General features: G+C 57.0%; 3 protein-coding genes across 3 annotated transcripts; all 3 read right to left on the bottom strand.

Annotated features, from left to right (window-relative positions):
- Positions 1 to 483: 483 nt before the first annotated feature.
- INS49_000036 (uncharacterized protein) lies at positions 484 to 2,762 on the bottom strand (the record flags this gene model as incomplete). The annotated part of the gene is made up of 3 exons (XM_043160874.1): positions 484 to 1,680; positions 1,756 to 2,153; positions 2,252 to 2,762. 3 exons carry the CDS (start codon positions 2,760 to 2,762, stop codon positions 484 to 486), a joined length of 2,106 nt encoding a protein of 701 aa, XP_043029380.1.
- An 887-nt stretch (positions 2,763 to 3,649) lies between these two features.
- Positions 3,650 to 7,621, bottom strand: INS49_000037 (uncharacterized protein; the record flags this gene model as incomplete). Its single annotated transcript, XM_043160875.1, has 6 exons — positions 3,650 to 3,796; positions 3,861 to 3,994; positions 4,046 to 5,809; positions 5,865 to 7,193; positions 7,438 to 7,468; positions 7,559 to 7,621. 6 exons carry the CDS (start codon positions 7,619 to 7,621, stop codon positions 3,650 to 3,652), a joined length of 3,468 nt encoding a protein of 1,155 aa, XP_043029381.1.
- Positions 7,622 to 14,326: 6,705 nt separating this feature from the next.
- On the bottom strand, positions 14,327 to 17,610 carry INS49_000038 (uncharacterized protein; the record flags this gene model as incomplete). Its single annotated transcript, XM_043160876.1, has 2 exons — positions 14,327 to 16,052; positions 16,109 to 17,610. 2 exons carry the CDS (start codon positions 17,608 to 17,610, stop codon positions 14,327 to 14,329), a joined length of 3,228 nt encoding a protein of 1,075 aa, XP_043029382.1.
- Positions 17,611 to 19,330: the final 1,720 nt, after the last annotated feature.

A 19,330-nucleotide genomic window follows, 5' to 3' on the forward strand; every position in this document is an offset into this window, starting at 1 on the left:
AGGGTGTTTGGGGGGCAACAGAACCCGCTACTAATGCTGGCTGCTGAGCTTATAATCTCAAATATTCCCCTTTCAAATATAGCAAAGAACCCTCCGAAGAAGCCTAGACGAAGAGTTCCTGTTCCTTACAGGTGTTATACATCTGTACCCTGGATATGAACTGAGCTTTAAATTGAGCCTCAGCATTTACAGAAGCCTGGCGATACAGTAGAATAACCGAGTGGCAGCGGCAACCATGTAGCGGGTACCATTCGAGAGAATCTATGAAGTACACGCTGGCCGAATACTTTACATTTCTCACTCCTTTGCCAGTCGTGCGGATGCACCAATCTCTCCCTTCTTTTTGAACAGGCGAGGGGTAGTCTAGGCCTCCTACATTGCCATAGATCCCCCAAGCAATCAACACACCCTAATTTCCCACCTGGCAGCACGACGTCACGTTCTACTCCCCCTTTCTTCCGGTGTCCCGAGAGTGAACTCGGATCAAGCAGCCTCCTGGAACGCAGTCTTGAGCCCCTCAAAGTGCGCGACCTGCTCGGCCGCCAGCTTCCCGCCGCCGAGGTCCCCGATGATGGTGAGGATGAGGCTGTAGTTGTTGTACAGGAACCTCTCGCGCTTGCGGCCCTTGACGTCGCCCCCGAAGTGCGCCTGGCTGTAGCGCGTGAGGAACGCCTCCATCTCGCTGCGCAGGCGGCCGAGCGACGCGGCCACGGGCTCGTCGTCGCCGCTTCCCCCGCCCCCGCCGTGCTTGTCGTCGCTGCCGCCCCCGCTGAGCGACAGGATCCCGTGCACGAGCTGCCCGAAGCGCTGCGTCGCGACGTGCGGCGCCGCGCTGGTGGCGCGCCGTCGCCGCGCGGGGAGGGGCCGCTGCGGCAGGGCAGAGGTCATGGCGCGCACCGACTCGCAGTGCGCGTCCATGACGGCCTGCAGGCGCGGCCACAGCGCCATCGAGGTGCCGTTGACGTAGCCGTCCATGGCGGGCACGCGGCGGCGCTGCAGCTCGAAGGCGAAGTGCTGGTTGAGCCGGATGCACAGCAGCAGGCCCAGGCCGTCGTACGTCTCGGACGCGAGCGAGCGCGTGAGGTTGTGGCCCAGCTGGAACGTCGGGTCGAAGATGTAGTTGAAGTTCTTGCCAACCCTGGCCAGGGTCAGGCTCGGCGTGAAGAAGGACGCCAGGAACGTGTACTCGGCCGTCGCGTTGTCCAGCAGCGCGAGGTTGAAGTTGCGGAACGGGACCTCGAGGTAGTGCGTCGACTGGTCCTCCTCGGCGAGGTAGCTGCTGAGCGCCGTCTGGTTGGGCGTCTTGAGCAGGTCGATGCGCCGCCCGAGGTTGAAGGCGTCGTGCGGCGGGCCGCCGAGCCCTCTCGTGCCGCCGCCCAGGACTGTTGCTTTCCGAGACGTGTCCTCGTGACCTAGGACGTCAGTCTTGTCGATTATATGGAGCTTAATCTTGTCGAGAGCCTTTTGGTACCGCCCAAACTGGTTCAGGTAGTACCACCGCATCGTGTTCATGTAGGCAAGGGATATCTCGTCTGCCAGCTGGGAGTGATGTCTGTGCAGGAAGGCGTAGAGCTCTTTGTATTTCAAGAACTTTTGCTGTTGGATGATTTGTGCGTTCATGTGTGGTGATCTGAGAGCTTTTACCTGCGCGACAAAGTAGTCTCTTATCCTTTCGATGGCCTGGGTGCAACAAGTCAGCACACGCGCTCATCGAGCGCTCTCTGGTGCGAGGGGTCAAGGAGGGTCCATCCATACCTTGAGCGTCAACTTCTCCAGCAACGGCGCCAGGTCCGCCAGCGCCCTGCTCTGCCCCTGCTGCTTCGAATTCTTGGCCAGCGCCTCGGACCTCTTCTCGACCTCGGCGAGCATCTTGACCCACGACTCGTCGACGTGGCCCTCGGCGATCTCAGAGACCACGACGGGCGAGACGCTCAGCTCCTCCACCACGGGTCCCAGGCCCTTCTCGACGGCCTTGCGGTTCTCCAGCCTGACATTGAGGGCGGTGGACCGCGCCTGCAGGTGCTCAATGTCGGCGGACACCGCCGCGAGGTCGTCCCGGAAGCTCGTCAGGTTCGTCTCGACGGAGCTGAGGACGTCGTCGCACGCGCGTATGGACTTGTGCAGCTCTTCGTACTTAGTCTTGGCCTGCTCGTCTACAAATTCGCGTCATTGTATGTCAGCCTCTGTCGGATCCCGCTTGTTGTCATCGTCACGAGGCAGCGTGGAAGGAGGAGTAGAGGAAACCACATACATTCTTCAACTGACTGCGATCTATGTACACCTGCGTCGGGGCTCTCGTCGTCGCTCTGGGCTATGAACTCCCGCAGAGAGACCCCGCCAAAGTCGAACTCAATCTCAAGATCCTCTTGCGTTATGGTAGAGCTAAATGGGTCTTCCAGTTGTGTTACAGGCGACGGGGCGCCGCTCGACTCTGCTCGCTCCGTAGCCACCTCGCTCCCAAGTATCCTGCCGAGCACGGACAGCGACTCGGATCCATCATCGACAGTTGTGGTCTGCTTGAGTGAGGAGCTTCCTATTTGGCCTCCATTGGGTCGTGCTGACCCTCTGAGGAGGGAGACAGAGGACCCGGTGTCGCTGGAAGACACCAGAGACGCCTCAGACCCTCTCCCTGACCGCGATTGTGATGTGATGTATGGACTCCCACGGCTGGACACTCGTCGAGGCAGGGGGGAAATGGGCCTGCTATTTGGATTGGAGGACTGTTGGAAGTTGTTGTGAGCACCGAGCCGGTCAAGCCACATGATCGTGGTTGTGGTCGTCGTGGTCGCGAGGTCAGCTAGGGAGCGGGAGGCCGGCCGTGGCCGTTGGTCGCATTCGTGGAAGTCACGCCCCGATGCAAGGCTCTTACACGGATGAAATCGGTAGAGGCTGACCTTCTGATCGTGCGGGCAGATCGTCTGGGCTGGGGTCGGGTCTGTGGGCAAGAAGAAATAAATGGGTTCGCAAAGGACATCTAGTTGGGTACCTTAGACACCGGCTGCTTGGAACGTTGGCGAGTTCACGGCCGCGGTCCAGGGGTCCTGCTACGTAACACTTTATCGATAAGACCCTCCATAGCTGTCCAGCTGTTCAAGCTATCGCACCGCCAAAGCGGAATAGGGGTTACCCATCTCGTCGCCACAAATAGCCCACTCTCTACATCTCAACAATTCGTTGGCACCTGGACACAATGAGACCGATTGGGGAGAGCGTTGTACCGTACTCGCATCCAGAAGATAACATTTCCACTACGGGATTAGGTATCAAGCTCGCCTGCAAAAATTCCCTTTCGATGCACACATGCCATCCAGCCGAATGATTTCGGGAGCTTGCTAGCCTGGGAATCGAATTCTAGCCAGATCACTGTCAACTTGGCTGGCTCACCCCCCTGCCAGCGCATTATGTCAAAAAAAACAACCAAGGAGTTTCCACCTTGGTTTCATCCGCTTTTCTGTCCTCGCACCTTTGGGTGAAATCCCCCACATGGCGAAGTAAATATGTACAACAATGGTCAAGGTAGGAGGGCGCTATGATCTCAGTTCGGTGGGTGGAGCTCATCCACGTCTTCACATCTTCTCCCGCAATGTCAGCCTTCCGTGGCTGACTGATAGGTCGACGCTGCACTGAAGCTTCCCGTTTTTCCAGCTCCTCAGTCGGTCGCAAAAATTTCGTGGCTGTGCTCAACCATAAATTGCACAGCGAGGTTCTTCGCGTGCATGTCCGTCATCTCCTTCTCGAGACTGTGGTCTCGCATGATTGTAGGTGCGAACACCACGGCCAGGTTCTTGGGTGACATCTGGAACAACTGTCAGTTTCTTTGCCTGTGATTTGGCCTGCTCCCGGTGTCTTGAAAAACTCACCAAGTTCTCTCGCTCCCGGCTGGCGACTCTGGCCAGATGGAACATCAGGAATTCCAGAGTGTCGCGGTGCTTTGGCGGAAGAAGGTTCACCGTCTTCTGAAGGTGAGCACAGCGCTCAGCGGTGTCGGCGATGCCTGCGTTCCGGTCAGCGCATGCAACTACGTCCAAATCAACAGCAAACTTACCCGCTGATTCCAGGACCCGGTCATAGACATCGAAAGTCAGCAGCGGTGTGGGCAGCTTCCGGAAATACTGCTTGAGCACGCTGGTGACAGACGCGATGTCGATGCTTGGGTCGGAGATGTCAAAGTCGTCCACCTTGTCGAAACCCTCTTGGATCATCTTGACCTGAGAGTTGCCTCCTGACTTCCGGTATATGCCTTCGGCGTCCATGCCCCGGAGCTCAACCTCCTCTATACAGCGGGTCACCACACTTGGAATCTGTCGACGCTCGTGGTCGGCTCTCTCCACAAGCTCGGAACCAAACAGAACGGATGGGTCCTCCGCCGCGGCGGCTGTGGTACTTATGTTCGCCGCGGAGACGGACTTTGGTAGGTTAGGGTTCTTATTCTTGCCAAAGAAACCAAAGCCACGAGCGTCAGCAGGAGGAACGCGGTTCTGCTGCCCGTTGACGCTGGGTAGCGTGGTCGTCGGCTGCTCAAATTGTGTATTCGTCATGTTGTATGGTAGACCAATGTTGTCCGAGTTCAAGCCACCCTGTTGAGGGAGTCTGGGGTCGCGCTCGTTTGTCTGGAAGGCAGCGACGGCCCGGCCGACTCTGGTAATGTTCTGTGCCACGGACTTCCCGCCCTTCTTCCAGTTGAACTTCTTGGCTTGCCCCTTTCTCACCTGCACCACGGTTGGTCCCTCCAGGATAGGCTCATCAACGTCTGTAGCGACTAGGGTCGGCCCGGTCTGGATGCTTGATGCGTCAATGTTGTGGACAGATGTGCTCGACATGGACTTGTGGTTTGTGTATATGCCCAACCCGTTGGAAGGCTTGCCATCAGATCCGACCTGAGACTTGAAGCGGCCTTGGATCTGGTGCGTGAGATCGTTGTTCATATCGGCAAGCTGCGCATTCTTAGATGACAGCTGCTCGAACTCGAGGAGGGCTCGGTCCCGGTCGGCGATCGCGCGCTCCTTGTCTTCAATTAACTGGTTCCGTTCAGTGTGCAACTGCTGGATTGTCGCGGACATAGTCTGCTTGACCTTTTCAAGCTTCTCGACGAAGTCCTTAATGGCAGACTGCTCAAGAGCATGGTAATCGATGGGCCGTTGGGTGTCCTTAGCTCGCTCCACGTAGCCGGCCAGCACCTCCAACTCACGAAGCATGATTTCGGTCTGCGTGTCCAGGACAGAGACCGTCTTTCTCTTCTCGGTCAGCTTCTCGTCGATAGACAACAGGTCCTTTTCGGAATGGAATTTCTTCTCCAGCTCCGCGACTCGCTGTTCCGATGTGCGCAGTTGTCGCTTCAAAAACGCCGGGTCGTCCTGGGACAGGGGAATGCTGATGGAGTTCGTCTCGCCACCTTGGTCGGTCTCGATGATCGGGGTCTTGTCCCAGCTGGGCGACGCGGTCCCGCGGGTCGTTTCGCTCATGCTTCTGCCATGTGCGGTCCTGGTCTGCGGTGAGTTAGATTCTGTACTTCCGGTACGCCCGTGCCTCACGGCGTTGGAGACTCGGCGTAGTAACGAGGAGGATCCCTCGTCTGTGCCCAGGATACGTGCCATGTCTTCATCCATGGTGAAATCGCCGCCAGAGCTCCATCTCGGTAGCTTGGGGGACACCTTGGGGGATGTCTGCCCATTCTTTGCATTGTTCACATCCTTCGCAGCAGTCGCTCCGGGTGGCTGAGGAGGAGCTCGCGGGGACATGTATGTGTCGCTCAGTTTCTGCTCGACCTGTGGCCGAGTAAGATCCTCGGTCCTCGTGGATTTGCCGTTTACTACAACACAGATGTGCGTCAGTACACGTTGCCTTGGAAAGAGTTGGCTACATACCGCTGCGGTTGGCAGCCGAAATGGGGAGGTCCTTTCGAGGAACTGTCCTGGAATTTGATGTGTCTCCGGTCCTAGCGGAATTGTTTGTTTCGAGGGATGGACGCTTGTCATCATCTTTTGCACGAGCGTCCTGGGCTTCCCTGGAGGCTCCAGACCTGTCCGCCGAGCCATACCGCGGAGGCGACTCGGATTTGGAACCCAGGGTGTCTCTCCTGACGTTGCGATCCACGGACTTGGGATTTCCATTCTCCAAGGAGCTGGTCATTTGTGGAGGGAGCCGGTTGGTGATTAATTTCTTACTTTTGGGGGCATCCTGGAGCTTGAATTCATCCTTGTGCCCGTTCGAACTCTTCTGGGACCTATCCTCGCTGGCGACGGGGGATGCCTGTGACATGACGCTCCTGTCAGACCTAGACGACTTGGACAGCTTCCGCGCGGGCTCCTTAGGAGTCGAGGCTTCGTAGTCGGACGAGGTCCGTCGTGGTTTTTCCTGGAAAGCAATATGAGGGGTAGAGGCCTGGGAACTGCGAACCTCGTTTTTCCTGTCCGCCTGTTTTGTAAAATAATCCTTTTCGTTGTTGCTAGCCTTGCGCTGGTCAAAGGCGTCGCCGTTGGACCGTGGGGACGACACCGAGGGCGCGGGGCTGGGATCCAGGGCCACCGGGATGAAAAAGCTGTCACCGTCTGCACCTTCGATGTTAGCCTGTCCACCGATGATGGAGCTGTTCCTATTTTTCCGGTAGTTGTGGGCGGGCAGGCCGAGCCCGGTCTCCTTGTTGGATTCAGGATGCCGCTCTGGCGAGCGAGCGGGGCGTGAGCTACCTCTTGAGGACGAGTCCTTCCTGGGATACGGGGGCCTGGTTGGCCGGGGCGACAGCTCGGTGGGAGTGTCCGAATCTGGGGAAACACGGTCGTCGGAAAACGCGTTCGGCGGTATTGCATTCGGCGGCAAGGCGGGCAGCGACTTGTCGACCATTGGGGAGTCCTTGTCTCGCGCCTTCGCATGGGCGGCAGCTTTGGACTTCTTTCTCCGTCTTGCCATGAGCGACTCGTGGCAGCTCATGCAGAAGATGCCCTGTGATGTCCTTGCATATCGCAGATTTTCGATCTTCCTCTTACAGTTTCGACACCGGAAGCAGGTCGCACAGAAGGCCTGGTCGCCAGTAAGGATCGCGAGGTCCTCGATCTTGTTGCTACACGCGCTACAGCTGTAGGTGCAGTTGTTGCAAATGAGGGAGCCATCGCCGAGGAGGAGGAGGTTTGCATCGGAGTCGAGGAGGGTGCCGCAGGTGTTGCATCGGAAGCAATTCAGATGCCATCGGTTTCCAGCTGTCTTCTGGTCAGCTTCAGGCTCGGGGACCATGGTCAAGCACAGGGGCCGGTGTGGAACGAAGAATGGGGGCGCAGAGAAGCAAGCTGATCTCCCAGGAAGACCAAGAAGACCAAGGGTCTAGAGCTCGTTCGTTCATCCGTTCATCCATCCGTTCGTTCGTTCGTCAAACAGATCGGTGTCGAACACAAAGAGGCAAGAGGCAAGAAAGGCAAGGGGCAAGCAACTCAGCAGCACACATACCAAGCTCAAAGGCCTTGCCCTCTTCTAGGATCTGGTTCACGGTTCAAGAAGAGTCAGCCATTGTTTCGTCAAGACACATATTGATGCGCTCTTGATGGAGGTTTGGAGCCTGCAAATTTACCTCTCCACAGCCTTTGCAAGGAAAGACATCGTCATCCATGGGGCTCTCCAGGTAGTCGTCCATGGCTGCTGGTCGGTGCTGTGCTGTCTCCTGTGGCCAGATAAAGGAAGTTGTTGTCGATCCGGATCAGGAGCAGCAACCGTGGCTCAATGGGGGAAGGGGTGGTGAATCAGTAGCATGAGAAGGCAGAGAGCAGGATGCCGGCCAGGGTGAGGGCATCTAGGCTGCGTGGGCTGTCCTGTTCCTGCGGTGGAGAAGGGGAGGGAGAGGGGGTTGAGGAAGCCGGGTTAGAGAGCAGGAACCCTTGATTTGTCGACGGAGGGGCGGTGGTGATGCCGTCGTGGCTTGGGTCGGCTTGGGTCGTTGTCAGTTGTAGAGGCCGGGAGAAGGAGAGCACGGCTCTGCTCTGGCTCTCTAATGTCAGAGGAGAGGAGCTAGGCCTCGCTGGCGGGATGTGGAAGCGTGGATACGGAATGAGGAGTGAGGACGTTGAAAGGGCACAGACATATGCCTGTGTGACCAGGGCCGGACTGTGATGCAGGTAGTCCTCTTGTCTGAGCACTCTTGTCTGTCACTCGTGCTGCTGGCCCAGGACTGAGGTGCAGGGCAGGGCGAGGGCAGAGGCGAGTGTGAGTTAGGGTCAGGACAAGACGAGACGTGGAGTGGAGTGAAGCAAGGACAGTGCAGCAAGTGCAGGCCTGCCCGGTTGATTCATTGATTTGATGATGGGGACTGGCGGGAGGATTGGGTGGATGGATGGAATGAATGGGCGGGCAGTGCGGCAGTGGGCACCGGGCATTGGACAGCAGACAGGCGGATAACCTGACAGCCTGACAGCACAAACCTGGGCAGTTACAGCAGAAGCCACCAGTCCAGGAGTCGCCAGGGGTGGGGGGAAAGACCCTCGGGACTTGGACAGTCTCGGATTAGCCAGGGCCCAGCCAGGGCGGAGTGTAGCGGAGAACGAGGTCCCACTTGGGTCCCTCTCTGCTGGGGACACTGCGGGTTGGACTTTGAGTTGGAGTTCGGGAAGCCCCCCTTTCAATGGGTGGTCCCTCCCCAAGAAGGGAAGGCGAGCACGGAATAAAACACAGAGGAAGAGAGTGTCAGAGAGAAAGGGCCAGGGGAAGGGGGTCAGGACCCATGGAAGTTCATTGCCAAGGTTCAAGGTGCTTGCAGACTGGACTGTTGTTCCTGACAGCCAAGACTGCATACTGGTACTTTGTATAAATGGTCACAGAATCATCAGGACTGGCATTTTAATGTTTTTGTATTCCCAAGAAGAAGAAGCAAAAACAACTATGGCCTATGCATGTCATCATGCCTCGTCTTGCTGCTAGCCTCACCAGCAGTCAATGTGAATCTGCATGTTCGTTACATGTCTGTCCAACGTTGCTCAGGCGGAGCTGCTATGTACCTAGGTACCCAATTAAGTAGTACTCCGTAGGCATGTGGACCATGTCACTCAATGCCAGTCACAGCTGGATGTCGATTGTATACTATCTATCAAATCTACTCACCGTGGCCTACTAGGTGAACAAGCATCGTGTGGAGCACCACGTCTTTATTGTCTTCATTGTCCTCATCTTGGTCAACCACCGAAACAGCAGTAGCAACAATCTCGACATGCAATGATCTGCAGCCAGTCCTCTTGGGGAAATCAATGGATTGCCTAGATTGCGTTCCATAATGTGGCCCTCCCCGCCAGCATGGCCAGCCTGGGCCGGATGACCAACGCCCTTCCTCCTCCTTGGCCCTCAGGCTCTCCCCATAGGCCCTGGGGCTCGGAGATGGTGGTCAGAATCTGGTCCAGCCAACTAGCCAACCAGCATATGGCCACCCTCCTGACAGCAGCCTCCTGCAGAAGGTCTGCAGGTCGCTAGAACGGGAGCTACTTCCGCCGCCCATCGCGCGACATGCATGGGTTCCTGTCATTGCTGCAGCATGCTTGGGTTGTTAAAACAGCCTCAGGGCCAGGCAGCTGAGGGTTCGCTGTGGTGGTGGCGTGGTGGTGGTTGTTGTTCTTCCGTCTTGCCAACTACGAAGCGGCCTCTCCGGCCCAGCCAGATGGCATACCCATTAATAGAGTAACATCACACATATTACGGGTGATTACTCTACCGTGTTTGCGTCTGCCGCCTCAGATGCCGGCATTGGATCGGAGACTTTGCTCCCAAATCATTCTAGCCTCGAGGCTAAGCCGTTCGCAATCGTGGCCCACTTCCGGAAGAGATAGACGAGTATTGACGAGATATAAATATAGTTGTGTGTATATATGTGTGTGCGCGTGCGTGTATGTAAATGGTCTATGCAGCATGCCTTGGTGCTGTGCTCGGCCTGCCTGATATCTCCAATATGCCAAGACATCAGCAATCCAGAGCAAGATGAGCCATTTTGGCAGAACGAGAATCCAAGTTGCAGGACCAGGTCGCACGACATAGTGGCGTGCCTGCTATCCTCCTAACCCGGAATGGTCGCCCTCGAAGTCGTATCAACACCATTCCATATCAGAGAGGCTAACGCAGCCCGCCTGCACCCGGGCGCTGATTTCCCCTGGAGAAAACGTGGGACGATTTCCACCAGTCTGCTGTAGAAGTACTGTAGAGGCTCTGGGGCGTACCTGGGGGCGATCAGTGCTGCAGAGCAGTGTGTCGCATCAACGACACATGTCTTTCAGCTCGAGAAGCAGATCATGAACCCATCCACGTGCCATCCCAGGCCAGAGTGTAGCATCCTGCAGCCTCGCAGCAACAGCGACGGGGGGGCTGCAGAAACGCCGATGTAAGCACGAATGTGGGTACGGGCACCTTGTCATTTCAGATTCAGGGCACACCCATATCGCAGCTGCTGCAGCACAACGCGCAAAACTTCTAACAACAGAAGAAGCTCTTGGGTCAATATGGAGCAGGCAGCATTGTCCTGCCGGGCCAAACCATCCCCTGAACAAGCCGTCTTGGTAAAGCGCTATCATACGTCCGTTGCGCTGGACCTGCTGGGCGCTGCCCTCGCCCAGCCCTGGTGCAGATCCTCATATATTAAGGTCTCGTCAGAGCTCGTCCAGCACGAACGACGCTGCTTGTGATACTTTGGTCGCCATTCCGCATGACATCAACGAGCGGCCCAAGTCGTCATGTACGTCTTTGATCACTGACACGTACAGTTTGGCGCAACAGTCCTCGCAATCTTTTCTTCCGGGCCCCAAAAAAGCATGGCTGGCATTGCACATGCAGTCTGCGTACGGCTGCCAGATATCGCAAAGATGACACGGGTGACCCGGTCGCAGGCACTATGTAGGTTCGTTAGAACCCGGGCAATACACACACTCTCCCTACTTGGTACAAAGTAGACCATGTCCCCGGTCATCATGACCGATATCTGATGGCGGGCATCGCTGCTCGCCACCACTTCCCGGGTCTGCAACGAGCAAATCGACAGAGGAGTAGATCCTGCGGCCCGCCAAGGGTAGGTCTGCCGCACAATCTCAGAATCAACTGCAGTGTCACCGCCAAACGCCAAAGCCAATAGACGCTCGAGACCAGAGCCCAAAGCCAACAGAGGACCCGCATGGCGGAGGTTTCAAGTTGAGTGACGGAGGAAGGTGAGAGTGAGGGGGTTGATTGAAACAGCCTTGCCTCCAGTCGCAGTAGGCACGCTGCATTAACTTCCATCTCGACAATGATGCACAGAAGGAAGGGCGTAGCAACTGGACGGCAGGATCAGGATCAGGAGCGGGAGAGCCCATCGGCTTCCCGATGCCGCGGTCAGGAAGCCCATCATCAATCGTCCCACAAGGTGACGAGGTCTGTTCGCACGTTCGTTCTTGCCACACGGCGTCATCCCTCGATCTCGGGCAACCAACGTTGTGCGCAACCAGGATGTTCCTTCCCGGCTTATGCTTTCCCAGCGTGTCCAATCTCCAGGAAAGATGGGAGGCTGTCAAGGATGACAGGAAAAGCAACTGCCATCACAAAAAAGCAACAATGATAACATTTCGGCCACGTTTCAGACTCGAAGGCAACACGCGACCATATACCGGCTGGACGGTACACGGTCAAAGTGCACAACTCAGCCTTCTTCGAGGCGAGGCTAAATCCATGCAGCCAGCCATCCAGCAGCAGCCCGCCCATCCATCCGTCAATCCTTTCGCTTCGACGCAGCGTCGCGGCAGATCTCACGACACAACAAAACTTGTTTACCCGCCTTTATTATTACCACCCAGGTAGACATCACGGCCAAGGCTGACTCCGACTTGTTCAACCGAGATCTCGTTTGCCGCCCACCCTTCCTCCCTCTCCCGTGATGGCCGGCAGGGCTGGGCCGTACAGTGTTCCTGCCCCTGAGCTGAGCATAAGCTCAAGCACGCCAATGCAGGTGGGGCCTATCTCGAGCCGCGCACCAGGTGTACGACATGCCATCCTAACTTATGCTTCATGCTGTGCCGCGACAAGACACTTCAGACATGCGACACCCTCCCTCCCCCACGTACACAATCCACGCATCATCTTCAACGGTGCTGTCTATCCTGCAAACACAGCCTGATGGGGAACGGGGCGGGCACGGCCAGAAACCAGTTCTTATGAGCAATGCTACCCGGGCCCCCGTGTCGCGGGATTATCAATCACACGACCACCAAAAAGGGCAAAAAAGGAAATAAGCCTAGCAATACTCCTCGCGATAGCCCCGTGATTGGGTTGTAGCCGGCCGTCCCTCATGGGGGGATCATTCGATATCCGGCGATCGCAGGTTGTGCGCGCGGGCCGCAGCCCTGGCGTGCGCGGCCTCGTCGTCTGGTGGGAGTGGAGCAAAGGCGACGCGGTGGGTTTTGCAACACAATCACTCTCCTCGCCTGTGAGAAAAGCGAGCAGAGTATCAACGGGGGCCCGGGGGGGCCCCAGTCATTAAGGTCCCGGGATATAGATGTGGACGCGCCCGAGACGCGAGCGCAATGACTTGACTTTTGCTAAATTTGTAACCGCTTGCACTTTTTTCCCTTTTTTGCTATTCTCGGATCCCGGGCGCAATTCATTGATTTTCATCATCGACGGGCAGCACGTCATCATACTCATACATACATATTGCATGCGCCATGTAAGTGTGTGTACTTGCTTGCAGCTGCTGCTCATTTTGGGCTCGCAGACCGAGGCGGTTTTCCCCACACACCCACCCCTTGATAATCCACGAACGGCCGACGGCCCGGGGATTTTGTTTTTGAGTGTTTCAACCAGCTTTGAAACGACACTTGCAGATGGGGGATCGCCAACCGACCGAGGGGGGGTGGTAGAGGGTGGGCGGACTGTTTGGCCGCTTTAAACAGACCCCCCTTTTCCTCGCCATCGACCAAAACCATATTCTCCACCCGATCCTATTCGTGGCCCAACAGTTCACCAGGCAAGTGCTTGGAAAGGGTGGGTATGATGGAAGAAAACCCACAGCCCTCAGTCCAGACCCGGCAGATGAGCCCAATCTGCCACCCCCATCGCACTGCGTAGTCTAGACCCTGAAGCTTGGCTTTTTTTTCCTGTTGTCTTCTTTTTTTACCCTATCGTCGATCACTGCCGGCGCGTCCCTGCATTTCTCTCGATCCTTCGCCCGCTGACAGGGCATGATCTGCTTGCTGCCGTGCCAAGTCGACCGCACCACCGACTGGCTGGCTGACTGGAATAATTGGTGACTGACTGGCTGACTTTATTCGCGGCCCTCGATGGCCAAACACCGTTCTGTTTTCCAAGTAGCACCGTATCAGGTAGAAAACCACGTCTGCCTGGTTTGCACAAAATAATAATGTACAGTACCCAGCCAGCCAGGCAAATTATCACCCGTCTCCGCGCCCACCAAAACCAACCGGCCCAAGAATAATCATGAGGGAAGTGCACAGAAGCAAGGAACGACAATCACGGAACTCTTCTAGAAGGCAACCCCAGGTGGGAACGGTGACGATAGCAACGTTACGTGAGATCTCGGGAAGGGACATGCACGCACACGTGCCCGCCCACGAAGGAGGCCGGGGGGGGGGTGCTGATCTGGAACTCTCCACGCCCCCCTGCCACAATCTAATCTACAGACAGACTATAGACCACTTTGCCTATCATACATACCACCCTCACCTGCAGCAGCCCGCCACAACATGTGGGCGTTGCCATTGTGGCTGGTCCGGGGCCGGGAGGCTCTAGGGGAAGGCCGGTGGGTTAGTTACTTAGAACAAGGCAGGAATTCGGACTATGAGTACTGGGAGCCACATGCCCCCTCGAGCTCGCTCATGGTAAAAGGGAAACCAAGTCGCAAATGCATGTCTTACTTGTTCGTCCGATGGTACGGACCGTGGCACATCTCACAGGAGCACTCGTTTCCGGATCGGCTGCAAAGAACGTCCACCACAGTAGATATCAACACAGCTTTTAGAGAGAAAAAGTGGCATGTGAGTTTTCGTATGGACAAATAGAAAAAAACAGCAGGCATGGTATAATTACGGAATCCAGTCGATCACAGCCCCCGACCTCCTTCCACCACCACTTAAACCAGACCACAGAAGCCATATCCCGAACTCCAACACACCTGACCGCCTGGTCCCCGCCAGATCTGTCCTGTCGCACTTTTGTTTTGATGCAAGAAAGGTAGGAAGGAAAAAAGGTATAACACACCATACCCAACCGCCGCCCCCAGACCACAAACCGCCGTTCCCCTGTTCCGCCGCCAAACCCCCCTTTCCCCCGGAGTAGAGCATATTGCCGATCAACCTCATCTCAGGCAGAAGCGGGCCAGGCGGGTTACCTAGGCCAAACCATTAGCCGCCTCCTTCTCCCTCTGCCTCTTGACGATGTAGTACGTGATCAAGCTCTTCGGGTCGTCCTTGACGTCCTTCATCACGTCCCAGAACCTGGCGTCGCCGACCCGCCCCTGCAGCGCCACGCACAGCTGCACCGCGTCCATCCGGACCCCGGACTCGCTGCTGTCCAGGCACCGCGTGCACAGCGCCGCCATGCTGCCCAGCTCCTGGTCCGTCGGCACGTACTCGGCCTTGGCGTCCACCATCTCCTTGAGCACGTGCAGCCCCATGCTCAGCGACCGCCACCCGGCCGCGCTGTCCACGGGCGTGTCCGTCATCCGCCTCGTCAGCACCGTCGCGATCTCCTGCGCGTCGCCCAGCGAGACCAGCTCGTCCGCCAGGAGCTCCAGCCCGGAGACGATGTGCGTGCGGGCGTCGTACACCGCGCGCGCCGACATCAGCGACTCCAGGCCCTTGGAGATGTGCGGCTGGAAGTGGTCGCGGTACTTCTTGAGCAGGAGCTTGATAGTTGCCAGGTTCTGCGCCTTGACGTCCTGTACCTTCTCGGGGGTGAGGTTGGACTGTGGGTCCTCCAGGTAGTCGAAGAGGCCCAGGAGCAGCGACTCGAATTTCTCGTCGGATAGAGGGGCTTTGTTGTCTCGGAGGATGCCTTGAAGCTTGCGGAACCCGTGTACGTCGAGAGACTTCGCCTTGATCTTGGCCAGTGCGCTCTCAATGAGTCGGGCATGTTGCTTGGCCTTGTCGGGCGAGATGTCGGGTTGCGCGGGTCCATCGCCATTCTGCCGCGCCACCAAGTTGGCGGCATCCTCGTTCACCGGCTTCTCTTCCAGTACTGCTGGCGGCGTCAACCGTGGAGTTGACTGCTCTGCTGTCAAGGGATCCTCGTATACTCGCAGGGCCTTGGAGGGTGTTCCCGACGGGCTTGCTGTTTGATCTCGCTCCGCCGGGGCAGTGAGTTCAGGCGCAACAAGGTCGGGAGACGTGATGGCTGGCGGATCCGCTGGTGGGGAGGTCGGGGTGGATGGCGTTATCAGCGAAAGGCTATCCTCGGGCTGGGGGCTACCGAGAAGCGGCCCAGGCTGTAACCTTTGCCTAGCTGGGCTCTTTGCTGGGCTGGTGGCAGGCGAGGATTTTGCGTGCGTCAACCTGGTGGGTGTGGGAATACTCGACTCACTCGCTGTCGGTTTGTGAGCTGGTCTCGCCTTCGCCACTGTCCGCTTCGGCGTTGTGCCCATGGTCTTGGGTGTCACTGCCTTCGGCCTCGCTGGCGGGGGGCTCATCTCGGCGTCGATCCCGCCACGGACAGAATATGGACCCGCAGTTGCTGGCCGCGGTGCCATTTCTGGCCGTTTCCTCGTCGGCCGAACGGGGGCCACCGAGAGCCCGCCGCTGGTAGTTGGTTTTTGACGCGTTGCGGTGGATGGAGCAGTGGTACTTGCTGAAGCAGTCGACGAGCCAGAGACGGCTCGAGATGTTCGAGGTGGTGAGAAGTGCGCCATGGCTGAGCCAGGTCTAACCGGAAGATTCTTCGTCGCCATGGCTTTCTTCTGGGCCATCATGGTCTCCCTGAGCGATGGCTTGGCTCCCATCGTGCTACGAGAGAGGCCCAGGCCTGGCCGCGCCGCAGGTTCTGCCTTCTTTGGTGTATTAGGGTTGTTCGGGTCCCTTTCTAGCGCCTTCTGCATTGTGGGTTCCAAAGTGTCCATGAGACTAGATTGCATGTCAGTTTTCAATGGCTGTGCGATCAATTCGAAGGTGCAACGTACGCCTCTGCCCTTGCGGGCCAAATGCCGTAAAATGTCCAGAACGTGGACCTCATCTTCTCCCTGACACTAGGGTTTGCATCGCCGAGTCCCTTCTTTATCGACTTCTCTATCAAATCCAAGCCGCCACTATGCTCGATATGGCTCTTGTGGTGCGCCTCCTTCTTCAGAAGCGTCTTCAGCCACTCAGTCGCATACGATCTAGGCTGCACATTCTTGTCCGTGCAAGCACCCGCAACATGCTGCATGATTCGGTTCGTGTAGGTTACCCTGCCGATTATGGTGTCGATACAGACATTCGCTTGTTGCGAGGCGATCTTCTTCGTCGCGGCAGAAAGCTTGATGAACGTCTGCATCAGAAGCTCCACCATAGGATCCATACCAGATCCGTAGTTGATAGCGATGTCCTGGACCAGCGCACAGCCCTCTTTTGACAAGCTCGTCCTGAGAGAGGTGATAGCCTTGATGATGCCATCGAGAAGACCCCTCATGCCTGCCAGGAACGGGTCGTGAAAGTCCGACACGGCGTTGCCGGCCATCAACCTGCGGAGCTTGTTGATACTCTGCTCCCGCAGCTTCCAGTTGTGTTCTGATTCGTTGCCGTCGAAATAGCCGTGCATCTGAGTAAACATGTCATCCAGTTCGCGCGTTGTGTTGAGGTACGAGGGCTCGACTGTCTCGGTCCTGGGATCAGGCATGGGGGTTACCGGTCGCTCGCTGAAAGTAGACACAGAGGAGACGCTGGCTGAGAGGTTCGGACGTGAGGCGGGCCTGGGCAGATCTACTGGTCCGTTGTCGTCGGGGGCGGGGGTGGTCGATCTTGGGATCAGCTCCTTCACTATGGCCGCCTTGATGGCTGGGCGGACTCTGAAGTTCTCCAATTGCTTCTTCAAGTCGGCCTTGGCCGTACCAGAGGCGTCTCTGAAAAGCTCGATGACCGTGGACTTGGCCGTCTCGCGAACACTGGCGTCGGCATCTTCCAGCAGCTCCATGAGACGTGGGACGTAGGTTCGGAACTGCAAGCCTTGTTCCCGATTCATCTGCAGGAGCCACTGCATGCTGGCCTCCTTTGCCCTGGAGTTCTTACCCGCCATGGCAAAATTCCGAATGTGGCGCTCGACATCGGCTGGCACGACCTTATACATGGTAGCCATCGACTGCACCGCGAGAGTGCGGAACTTCTCCTTCTGGTCGCCCATCCTGTCCACAAGAAGTGGCAACGTCGTCTTAGTTTCTCGTATGATGTACTTGGGCTCCTGCCGCGACAGGCGCGTGAGCAGGTGGTTGAGCGAGGTGAGCCCTGCGTTGGCGAGGACACCGTGCTGGTTCGCGGAGGCGGTGCGCAGGGCCTCGAAGAGCTGTGCGACACAGGTGTCGGGGACATTGTGGTGTTTGATACCGGTCTTGACGGCGGTGACTTGAGCGACTTTCGCATCGACGGAGGCGTCGGAGCGCAAGACGTTCTGCAGGGCCTCGACCTGCTCGTCTGTGATTTTCTCAGCCATGGCCTCTCGAACGGCGCAGGAGAGCCGCGCGGTGCGATTCGGGGCTGTTTTTTAGAGTTTTTGTCGTCGCCTCAATTGGCGAGTCGGATGGGCCGGTGCTGTGCGCGCACTCTATTATGTACAACACACAAGTCAGCGCATCGGTAGAAGAATGTGGGACGTGATACGCGCCGAGCAAAGAAGGGCAAACTGTATATTGATGCCAATGTTTGCTGATACTTCCCAAGGCTGCGCGCTCAGACGCAGAGGGGAGGGGGAAGAGGAGGGGAAGGCGGCTCACATCAATCACATGAAGCTTTTGCTGGACAGAGCTCGGCTCCAAAGTTGGACTGGGCTAGGCGATCAGCAGTGCGGTGCGATGCGATGCGATTGCGATTCGATGCCGGTTGAGCGCTGGGATCAATTGACCTGCGAGGTCTGCTGCGGCGAGTGTGGCCTCGCTTGAGGGATGCGACGCGGGGCAATGGATAATATTTTGGGTCAGCGGGTGGGTAAGGAGGACAAGCAGGTACGGGAGGAGCACGGGAGTATTGGGGAGGAAATCAGTCACAAGCAACTGGTCGTCGCAAGGTGGGATGAAACAACAAAAGACGAGCTCCCCCAGCTGCGTGGAGGCCGTTGCCACGGGCCCCAGCGGAACCACAGCGCTAGCGTCTCTCGTAGCTCCTGGCGCAAGGGCAGATGGGACGGCACACGGCTGGTCGACGTCTAATTGCCTGCAGGGGTCTGCAAACGGGGCCCGGCCCCACCCTGACGGACGCCTGGGCATCACCCACTGCAACCTCCCCTCCGAGCTGCCGTATTCATCTTGTGCAATGTCACTGACTCTGCGTAGTACGCCACGCGATTCCATCGACACGATACCACGACACTATTTCCGCAGACAGGTAAGTCAACCGCGAGAACGACGAAAAATCGATCAACCTCGGAAGACCGTCATTCGTCGACACCGCGGACTGATTTCCAAGCAACACACCCAGACCCACCCACGCGCGCATCACTTTAGATTATCCATCCATTGTCTCTGCCATTCCAGAATCTGCGGTTGCCAGGGGAGTTCTTTGATTATCCCTCACTTGAGCGTCTACTTTACATCAGATATGGTCATGACTGGCCAGCGATCCTAGCGCGCAACAGTGGTTGGGGAAAAGATTCACATACGAGGCCCACTTCGTGTCGCGCCATCCATACGGCCTGCCTTCTTCAAAAATCGTACAACTCAAATATCACAATCTCGGCAAGTGCCAATATTGACAATATCATTTCACGCAACACCAGCCACTTAATGACAAGCTGCAAGTGTTTACACCAGACTACGCGGAGCCACATTCTAACACGGACTCTTATCCCCCGACCGTCATCGAGTGTTCATATAACAAGGTCAATGGCCAAGATGAATCTGGTTGGCCATCTGCAACGACTGTGTCAATGGCAAACAGTGAGGCCGGGGATACATGCCCTGCCGAAAAATGCTTGCCAAGCTTGCCACTCTCGTCACATATCCCACGAGTTCCTAGGATACGTCTGACATCAGGGTTGACACAACTTATAAGGCTTGTTCAGGGCTTTCAATTGCCCAACTGGACCTTTTGACAAGCCTTCTCAGAGTGGACATCCCACGCTTCCTTGAGCGCTTCACGCTCGATATGACAGCGGAAATAATAACAATCTCAGTTGGTAGAATCACGATTGAGCCTGGACTCACGAGATTCGATCAGGG

The sequence above is a fragment of the Diaporthe citri genome, assembly GCF_014595645.1.
Source record: "Diaporthe citri strain NFHF-8-4 chromosome Unknown scaffold_1, whole genome shotgun sequence".
Taxonomy (NCBI): Eukaryota; Fungi; Ascomycota; class Sordariomycetes; order Diaporthales; family Diaporthaceae; genus Diaporthe; species Diaporthe citri.